This window comes from Periophthalmus magnuspinnatus, chromosome 6, assembly GCF_009829125.3.
Source record: "Periophthalmus magnuspinnatus isolate fPerMag1 chromosome 6, fPerMag1.2.pri, whole genome shotgun sequence".
NCBI classification, from domain to species: Eukaryota; Metazoa; Chordata; class Actinopteri; order Gobiiformes; family Gobiidae; genus Periophthalmus; species Periophthalmus magnuspinnatus.
Window position 1 is genome coordinate 23,122,497 of NC_047131.1, and position 10,607 is coordinate 23,133,103.

At 36.4% G+C, this 10,607-nt stretch overlaps 1 protein-coding gene across 2 annotated transcripts; it reads left to right on the plus strand.

Moving 5' to 3' along the window:
* The first annotated feature begins 581 nt into the window (after positions 1-581).
* LOC117372634 (anoctamin-1-like) lies at positions 582-9,776 on the plus strand. Of its 2 annotated transcripts, none has more exons than XM_055222480.1 (24): positions 582-906; positions 2,387-2,725; positions 2,947-3,045; positions 3,132-3,283; positions 3,360-3,414; positions 3,557-3,605; positions 3,686-3,741; positions 3,848-3,886; positions 4,133-4,197; positions 4,288-4,422; positions 4,504-4,664; positions 4,742-4,834; positions 5,525-5,601; positions 5,706-5,765; positions 5,831-6,032; positions 7,146-7,257; positions 7,337-7,394; positions 7,681-7,781; positions 7,864-8,006; positions 8,156-8,308; positions 8,380-8,432; positions 8,530-8,714; positions 8,782-8,887; positions 8,963-9,776. In XM_055222480.1, the coding sequence occupies exons 1-24, from the start codon at positions 802-804 to the stop codon at positions 9,140-9,142; spliced, it is 2,778 nt and encodes a 925-aa protein (XP_055078455.1). In that variant the 5' UTR covers positions 582-801; the 3' UTR covers positions 9,143-9,776. The 2 variants fall into 2 exon arrangements, with proteins under 2 accessions (XP_055078455.1, XP_055078456.1); XM_055222481.1 differs by having other exon boundaries at positions 4,742-4,824; positions 5,527-5,601; positions 8,963-9,770.
* The last annotated feature ends 831 nt before the right edge of the window (positions 9,777-10,607 follow it).

Here is a 10,607-nt window from a genome sequence, read left to right on the forward strand (position 1 = left end):
ATCCAGGCTGGTGATCCTTTATTATGAAACTTTCTATATTTTCTAGGCTGCACACTGGCATAATGATTCCTGTGATTTGTTGGTGATTTTTGTGTTACTATAGCTTTTTTTCTGGTGATGAGTTGACTGAGTGTACATGTAAGTCCACTTTTCAAATCCTCTTTTTAGCCTATGCCAATATAACTTTAAACATGCCACATCTGCAACTGAAATCAGACATTTACTGCATGGGCTCACTATGCAGAAATACATAATAAAAACGACCTTTTATAGCTTCTTTACTGCTTTACCTATATATCACTTCACCAATAAATCTAAAACTGGTTTGAAATGTCCCCTGCTTTTAAATGATCTCTTTAGCAATCTCCAGCTAATCACTTAAAACCACTCAACTCAGTGCTAATCTTAATGAACACGGGCACTAATTTATGAGTGGTAATGGTTGAGAGAGGGGTCCCGGGACATGTCGCAGGGCTTTGATCTCACAACCCTCTCAATGGAGCTGGGGGAGCAGGGAAAGTGTGGGAGGGCATTTCTTGTTCATCAGTTTTATCGTCGCCTATGTTTAGATCTTGGATCACAGATGTCTCGGTCTCAAGTATCAGAGCCCTCAGTACAGCGACTGGGACAAACAGCGAGTCCCTGCCCTGAGCTTCAGCAGGACACTCTTAAAGACACGCAACGTCAACCCCAAGAGACACGAGAGAGGCCGTTTTTGTCAGTGTTAGATGAAACAGAGGAAGAAATAGGACAGCAGGGATATAGTGGGTTTCGATGTGTTCTACCTGAAAAGGCTGCACCATGACCCAACAAGGGGAAGACGAGGACAAACTTGCGCCTGTCACTGAAACTAAACAGTCCTCGGTGCATTTCCTACGAGATGTGGTTTTTCATGGCAAGTTTGAGGTGAGTAGATCTTTGACAGGCCAAATTTTCCGGTTAATGTTTCATATCTGCATGCATTACATACTAAAATGAAATGGCTCTCTACACTGCTATAGATTAACCATGTGTTGTAGTTTTAAAACAAAAAAGGTGGCAGTTAAAATATCCAAAATGTTGATGTCTGTGGCTTCCAACAACATACTCATTTCATTCACAGTTTCAGTGGTCAATTAAACGAAACTTGTGAATTGATCCAGAATAATAAATACCAAAGGGTTGGCCAAACAAGGAATCTTCTCAGAACTTTGTAAAAAATTATCAAAGTCAAGGTTGAAAAAAATACTGGGATTAAGATTTGGCCAGTGAACAGCAATAAAATCAACCTGTGTAGTAGATCTATAGAGACACCAACAGTAAGACATTCTGGGCTCTAAATAATTGCACAGGACATCTCTTGAGGAAACACACTTACAGACTTTACACAGCTTATAACAAACCTTCCTTTTTACAATGTTGGTATGTAAATGTTCAGTCAATGTTTTTAATTGACTGTCTAATATGGAGCTTGATATGAGAAAATAGCATTGAAATGAATAGTTTGAATATTGCGACAGCTGTATCTCATTTCCCAGTAGTTTGGGGAAGCCCTTCTCTGCCCTTTATTTTTAATGCAAAGGACCACCCACTATGTTCATGGGAATATCCAATGTATCCATGTAATAGAATAAGTGTGACAAGTTGCAGCCTGCAAACTATTTTAACATTACAGTGTCTACATTCAAACATGTTTTTATCCTGACTAACACTACCAGCCTAGACTGTTGGTAATGGGAGTGGTGGTAGTCGTAGTAGTTACCTTAAATGACGGGGGAAAACCAGGCCAATAGTTAAATTCAACAAAGTACTTCAGATAGTTGAAGTAGAGCTGTGGATAGTTTACTCATGTAAGACAGCTTTGAGAACAGCATTTGTAAAAGGTGGTAGAGCCTGCTAAGAGGGTTTTCCTAAAATTTGTAATGTCTTTATTGACAAGAGTTGTTATCATTTGTTTAATTGTTGGGGTCTGTGCATGTAAATTAACATATTTACATGTTTTATAGTGATTGTAGCCATATAATTTCCACGGACTGTCCCGCATTCATGCTCACAAAAACACTTTCAGTCATAGATCAGCTTTCATGGACACTGGAAGCGACGTGGAAGCAAAGTGTCCTGCCCAAGGATACAACAACAGTATGAACTAGAGCCATTGACTGCTTACAAAGTCACTGATTGGACATTGTCCAGGTGGTATCACGTTTATTCTCCAGTTAGTTTATTTTACATTTTAGATTGCATCCCAGTAAATCAAAATCCCATAATGAGTTGCTTCAGCATTTAGTGTTATAAACTGCAACTGTTTATATAAGAAGCAGTTTCCTATCCATATCTGTTGCCATAGTTAAACTGTGCATACATTTTATTAGCATATCTTTTCTTTCTATCTATATTTTTGCTGCAGCTCCTCAAATCGGTGACCCCAGAGGAGAGCACCTGTTACCAGAAGGGTCTGTACTTCGAGGATGGTCAGAGGAGAGTGGATTATGTACTCACCTACAATCTGAAGAAAACATGTGGCAGCCGCATGAGCAGATATGTGCCACACATGCACACTGACAATGCCCTCACCCACAGCTCCAAGAACAAAGACAGAAACACTGCTCGGCCAGGGCAGAAAACTTCCATCGCTGGGTTTGGATGGGAGCTGGGGTCACCGGGAGAAGACGATAAGATCCTTCAGAGAGAGGACTTTGAATCTAAGCTCAGAGACATGGGGCTGGAGCTAGAGAAAGAAGAGAATGTGAGTTTATTGATTTATTTATTTTTATTTCCCCCCCTTGGCAAGTACCATGATCACACAAAGTCTAAAACAAGCATAGTTATATGTACATTTACTCTCGGATGCTGCATATTTTTAATGCTTTGTTCTTTTTATTCTATGTAAAACTTTCTATATCCTCTTTTACTATGTTCAGTACAGTTGTACAAATAATACATAAACTTTGTATGAATCACAATTAGGGTAAGGTCCCAGGATTGGGTTTTGTAAAAATTCATGCTCCCTGGCATGTTCTGTGTCGAGAGGCAGAGTTCATGAAGCTAAAGATGCCTACCAAAAAGGTTAGACTCACATTGCCATAACAGCCTGTGAATACAGATGTGTGACCAGTGGAGTTAAATAAAAGTTGATGTATGTTTTTTATCAGTGCTACGAAGTGAAGCGGTCCAGTGGTTTTGTGGAGAAGCTCATGTCTTTGGCCAGTAAAGTGGTGGAGCCTCTGCACCCCCATGTGGAGGAACACCAACCCAAGAACGTCAAGTACCTGTCACACACTTTCTCCAGAGAGAAATCACATCTGTGAGTTTAGTCTGGGCACGTGCCCTATTAGTGTATCTATATTCACTACTGTACTGATACCCATTATTGTTTGCAGGTTTGATCTTTCAGACAAAGACTGCTTCTTTGACAGCAAAACAAGAAGTTCAATTGTAAGTTGGTCACGTATTATCTATTACAAGTTACAACAATCACAAGGTGTATAATACATGTAAATGTTGACATTGAGTTTCTGATAAATGTATAATCACCAAAGTCAAATTATGTATCTTAGTTTATATGATTCTGTTTCAGGTTTATGAAATTCTAAAAAGAACTAAATGCAAGGCAAAGTACAGTATAGGTAAGTGAATCATTGTCTTTTATTTTATGGAGTCAAGTAGACCTCAGTGTTTTCTTCATCTTCTCTTTTTCACATCCCAGGTATAACAAGTCTGTTAGGTAGAGGTGTGTATACAGCAGCTTACCCTCTGCATGATGTGAGTACAGTTTGGACTGTCCTCATCTAATAATGTCCTATGTGCAAAAATAAATATAGCATATGTAATATTGTATTTCAATTTTCTTCTTTTATCACATTTACAGGGTGACACAGAGGAGTATGCAGAGCCAAATGACAGAAAAGTATGAGTCTCATCTCAATCTCATTCCATAAAAAAAAAAAAAAAAAAAAAAAAAAAAATATATATATATATATATATATATATATATATATATATATATATACATATATATACATACATACATACATACATACATACATACATACATACATACATACATACATACATACATACATACATACACACACACACACACACACACAAATTTACATACAAATTTACATTTTTATTTACATTTATTCCTTAGCTTCTGTACGAGGAGTGGGCAAACTACAGTGTATTCTACAAGTATCAGCCCATTGGACTGGTGCGGTAAGCATGAGCTAAACCAACATTTTACGAAGAAAATTATTTTCTCTGTATTACTATTTCGCACTTTGTCCATTGGATTTCTTTCATCAGAAAATATTTTGGAGAGAAGATTGGCCTTTACTTTGCCTGGTTAGGGCTGTACACACAGATGCTGATCCCAGCATCTATTGTGGGAGTTATTGTTTTTCTCTATGGCTGTGCGACAGTCAATGACAACATACCAAGGTGGAATAGACACTTTCATTACTTGATTTACATGAAGATTAAAAGACTTGTATTATATGAATATGTATTTGTGATTTCCAGTATGGAGATCTGCCACCCAAAGAACAACATCACCATGTGTCCGCTGTGTGACCAGGTGTGCAGCTACTGGAAGCTGAGCTCAGCTTGTGGCACGGCCCGAGCCAGCCACTTATTTGACAACCCTGCGACCGTCTTCTTCTCTGTGTTCATGGCTTTGTGGGGTGAGTGCACAAATATACTAGAGACCCCATATAGTACAGGTTTGGAGAGTGTATTATTTAAAAACTGTTTTCTGCAGCCGCTATGTTCATGGAGCACTGGAAAAGGAGGCAGATGAGACTGAATTATGAATGGGATTTAACTGGGTTTGAGGATGAGGAGGTTGGTCTGACTCTTTGTGCTTGTTTTGAGCTCAGCTGTGTTTTTAAAATTTATCAATGATACTTTTAAACAGCTATATTATTTTTTCTTGTTTCTCCATTTTCTGTTTGGGCGTTTATTTTGTGCAGGAGGCTCTAAAGGTTTGCTAAACATATGTTCTAATTATAAATGATTTACTTTACTCTATCTTTCCTTGTCTGTTCCTGTAATACATAATATAGATATGCATTTAGGATTCTCTTTTCTGTCTTCTTAAGCAGAAAAGCATTAATCTAGGCTTTTCAACTCTGATGCCAATGTTTTGATGTACAGATACTGGATATTAACCAGTGTAGAGAATGAAAGTATAAAAAATACAAATGGAACAGTAATGTATAAACAAAGGTTAAGATATTAATTGCTATTACATTGATTGATTGGCCTAAGTCTGTGTATGAGTACAGGGTTAGGCCAAACAATGAATTAACTCTATAACTGATATTTGATTTTCTGGATTAAATTCCATTCCTTATAAAAGTGTCATTATAAGTGCATCGCTAATATTCACATGCTTGCTTTTTCGATTCACAATGATTCTCTCATTTTTTTCACTATTTCTAGTCACTTTCTTTTCATTTTCTTTTATATAGTTTTTAAATTTCAACCTTTTTTCTCAACTTTTTTTCTCCTTCACCATTGAATCAAGTGCTTTTTATGCCACAGGATCATCCTCGAGCTGAATATGAGTTTAAGGTAATGCAGAAATCAATGAGGAAAGAAGAGAAAACTCCACACAAGGTAAAAAATGTCACCCAATTAATTCTTCTTTGGGAAATTAATATATATATTATAATTAATATGATATATAATAAGTTACTTTTTCTTTTTTTGATTTTTAACAGCTCACCTGCCAAGATCGCTTCCCTGCCTATATGACCAATGTTGTCATGATGTTGTTAATGGTAAGAAGAATTTTGTGTACTTTTTTATTACATTAAAACTTTTACATTTGCGTTTTCTTTCACAGATTGGTGTCACCATTGCCATTGTGTTTGGTGTGATCATCTACAGAATTTCCACCAAAGCTGCACTTTATATGAGCTCCATCCCCATGTCTCGAAACCACATCCAGGTGACGGTGAAGACCACAGCGGCCATTATAAACCTGGTGGTCATCCTCGTCCTGGATGAGGTCTATGGAGCGGTGGCCCGATGGCTCACTGTGCTGGGTAGGTAATGTATATTCAAAGGCCCTATTATTATGTAATTCTATTATTATACAGGGTGTTTAGTTTGTTTGTCAGGTAAATAAAGTGACACGTAATGGTATAATGATGTTAAGGTTAAGCAGAGGTGGGTGGAATATCCAAAAAAGTAAGAGTAGCGTAACATCAAAATAAAAATGACAACACTCAAGTAGAAGTAGTGGTCCAATAAATGGCTCAATCAAGAGTAAAAAAGTATATGGTGAAAGTACTACCCAAAAGTAATTGTAAGAGTAACTGTCAGGATCTAACATCTGATTCATAATTTGTGTAGGTAATGTAAGTGGAAAGACAAAAGATTAAACAATGCACACATTTTTTTTATTTTAAATGGACAGAACACAAAAGCGAGAACAGGAATCATCTGAAAGAATGGTGCAAAAAAAACAACAACAAAAAACCAAACCAAAACAACAACAAAAAAACAACAAATGTTCAAATCATTTCATCTTGTTAACATAAAGCCTTTGTAGACTATGCTCATAGTTGGAGAGTTGACCAGAATAAGAGTAAGAGTACTATTATTTCACAAAAAAATATTCAAATAGGACTAAGTCTTAATAAACCAAAAGAAGTAAAAGTTTGGTTATAGTTAACTGTTATACTGACATTGTTTTACAGTGAGAGATGAAGCCAGTGCTTTAACATTGGCCGTTCCAAATGTGACATCATATTTTTGGTGTCTTAAAACTTGAGCTGTCAGCTTTAGAAAGCTTGTACTTTAAGAATAGAAATGAAGTCTGGGTCAAGGGGAAGCAGCTACTTGACTCACACTGCCAAAGATTAAGATTGATTGAAATTTAAGAGAACTTAATTTTAAAGTTGCCATTCTATCCCTCTGTAATGCACAAGCGGCACTATCTTTAAATGTCAAATGTAATGTAGAAATAATACTGAAAACAAACTAAAGCAATTAACTTGATACAATCTTTTGTCAACGTCACTCCTACTAAGGAATGCAGAAATTGGAAACAGGTTTTTAAGATCACCATCAAATTACTGCCTTTCATCTGCGGAGATGTAGTGAAATATATCTATGAAAACATTGTACAATTCTTTTCTAATTGTTTCTTACAGAGGTGCCAAAGACTGACAAGAGTTTTGAGGAACGACTCATATTTAAGACCTTCGTTCTCAAATTCTTTAATGCTTTCACTCCCATTATCTACATCGCTTTCTTCAGGGGGAGGTGAGTCTAATTATGTCATTACTCAAACCTAATAAAGAGACACATTCAAATTAACCACATGCTGTTATTGTTGCTGTAGGCTGGTTGGCAGACCGGGAAGTTACTTGTATGTGTTTGAATCATACAGAATGGAGGAGGTAAGAGTGTTAAGATGTTCTTTGAATGTTTTTCATTTAAATAAACAAAAAAAAAAAAAATGCAAATGTTTCTTTTATTGGTAGAGATGGTTAATTGAAAAAAAAAAAAATCAAGCACTGACCAAACTTCAGTATAATGAGCTGTTTGGCCGAGCACTTATTAAATCCTGACTAAAACTAGATAACATTTATATTTATATCCAGACTTTAACTCAAAATGTCAACTCAAATGCTTTACATATAATATTGTAATGTATTTTTTTTTTTACCTAATGGATATTCACAGTGTGCTCATGGAGGCTGTCTGATGGAGTTATGCATCCAGCTCAGTATCACCATGTTGGGAAAACAGCTCATTCAGAACAATCTGTTTGAAATCGGCATACCGTAAATACATGCGCACAAATACACACAACACATGCACACAGTGGAGACACTGAACCACACATAAACATATTCTCTTTCTCAGTAAATTAAAGAAGCTGATCCGGTACATTCAGTCAAAGCAAGAATCGTATCAAGAGCAGGACAAACAGAAAAAGCTACAGAGATATGAAACAGACCATTTTCTGGAACCGTTTGCAGGATTGACACCAGAGTATATGGAGATGAGTAAGTATTAATTGCATGCATACTGGTGAACATCATACACACAGGTGAACATCATACATATTAGGTAACATTATAAATACTGGTGAACATCATACATACTGGTGGATATCATACAAACTGTGTTTATATAGTTTATATTTCTGTTTCAGTCATCCAGTTTGGTTTTGTTACACTATTTGTGGCTTCTTTCCCTCTGGCTCCATTATTTGCTCTCCTCAACAATATCATTGAAATACGGCTTGATGCAAAGAAATTTGTGACAGAGTTGAGAAGACCCGTTGCAGCAAGAGCCAAAGATATTGGTAAGATAGATTATTAATTGATGAAATGCATGTATTTTGTCATATATGACGTAATATGTTTATTGTTACAGGTATATGGTACAACATACTTCGAGGTGTTGCAAAAGTGGCTGTAATCATAAATGTACGTTAAAAGGGTCATTGCATTTGATGGTCCATTGCCTTGTTTGTTGTCATAAGTATTTGTTTTGGCTATACACTAATTGTTCTCTAATTCCTAGGCTTTTGTGATCTCCTTCACCTCGGACTTCATACCTCGGATGGTGTATCAGTACATGTACAGCCCTGATGGCTCAATGCACGGCTTTGTCAACCATACTCTCTCCTATTTTAATGTTAGCCACTTTCAAGAAGGAAAAGAGCCCATGGATCCTATGCGCCTTGGGTATCCAGTGGACATTTGCAGGTGGGTGGATACAATTAATACATAATATCAATAACTGTACAAGACTTAATATATTTGTTTCTTTAAGGTATAAGGACTACAGAGAACCACCCTGGTCAAGTACTCCATATGATATCACTAAAGAATTCTGGGCTGTGCTGGCGGTGCGACTGGCCTTCGTCATAGTTTTTCAGGTACATATATTACTACATGCTGAATTACCATTTTGTACAAAAATAAAATATAAAATGTTGGGCTTTTATTTCCAGAATGTTGTGTTGATAATGAATGACATTGTGGACTGGTTAATACCTGACATACCTAAAGACATCAGTCTCCAGATACACAAGGAAAAGATTTTGCTGGTGGAACTGTTTATGAAAGAAGAACAAGTGAAAAAGTTCACTGAAGAGGAGAGACTGAGGCAACTCCATAAAAGAGGAAATTAAATATAATGTGAAAACTCAAGCTGTGGGTTTGAGCAATGACAACTGTACAGAGCTTTGCATAAGAGATAAGTATGTAACATTATGTCCAATTGTCAAACATTCCAACATGTGTTTTTTTAAATGTATGTTTTTGACACAGCAGCAGCCTTAATCGACCAAAATGCTTTTCTTTTTAAAGGCCATGAGTCTTAATTGTTTCAAAGAGAATGTCTTTAATGTGTATCTATCATGACAAATGATCTACACATTTTAAACTCATGAACCCATACTGCTCTCTTGAACAGGTGAAATTGCAATACTGTATGTTTCTCCACAAACATGAAGTGGGGATTTGTTACATATGCCATTTATGTCTTTTTTTTTTTTTTTTTTTTTATGTTTTCTTGCTTCTGTAGAAATAGGCCTGTGTTATAATTATCTTTGCAATCATTGCTTGTAATTTTAATTTTACTTAAAAGCAGAAATACGAACGTATACAATGTGTAATAAATGTGTAATACTGAGAATCAGTCTTCGATCATAACCGACATATTGCTAATTTAATTTCATTCAGCTGGGCCCCACTAGATGGCACTATATGACATGTTACTGTATAAAAGGCTGCCTTTTCACATGAAGACAGAACTCATGCTCACACCAAATCCCAATGCAATAAAGATGTCTGAAATCATCCAGTAGTTATACATATATTGAATCACTTTTTTATTCTTCACTAGAGATAAGCAAAATCTAGCAAAACTGTGGTCTGTTACAAAGTGCTCCTACTACAACTAGACCTACAAGATTAAACTAACCAGCTGTTTAGAAAAAGTATACAGTTTCCTTTTACCAGAATCTTACTTTCCTCCACATTTGAGTGGGTGTAAAACTCCCCATAGTTTGATAAGTGCCTGCATATTGACATCTATCACACATATCTGCATGCAGACACCACACCTGTGATAAGGCATATCTGCAGAAGATTGGCATATTTTAAGTTGGATGACTGACAATTTTACCACAAGAGAAACTTTATTTTCCTGTAACACATCATTTTGTCTGATTAGTACTTCCTGACTGACAGTTTGTCTGACAGAATCATATAAACCAGCTGAGTTTTCCCATGTCCCCGGGAGGCAGACATTGCTTCACCCTATCCTTCTCCATATATTTGTCTAATTTTAATCTCATTTTCAAACATCACAATGGCATGTTTTTGCTAATAATTTGTATTGGTTTGAATGTCATAACATCCTGTTACTTTGCTAACCAAGAACTGTGCACCAGTTAAAAGCTTTTCATAGAACAACAATGACAACATAAACTGGAGTCAGGAAGGAACAGTGTGTCCCTTCTCTCTCATGTTAGTGCCATCTGACATAAAGACACATAATAACAGTCATTGGCCAAAACCACCAAAGCTCAGCAAAGTGTATGGCTTTTACAGTCCAGGGTGAAAATGAAAGCCTTGTCCTCATCAGTGCCT

Bases quoted from the DNA above. Each gene is read 5' to 3' on its own strand.
- LOC117372634 (XM_055222480.1), top strand. From the start codon at position 802: ATGACCCAACAAGGGGAAGACGAGGACAAACTTGCGCCTGTCACTGAA. The intron at 3,606-3,685 runs GTAAGTGAATCA...TTCACATCCCAG, and splicing joins CAAGGCAAAGTACAGTATAG to GTATAACAAGTCTGTTAGGT. The intron at 7,782-7,863 runs GTAAATACATGC...TCTCTTTCTCAG, and splicing joins CTGTTTGAAATCGGCATACC to TAAATTAAAGAAGCTGATCC.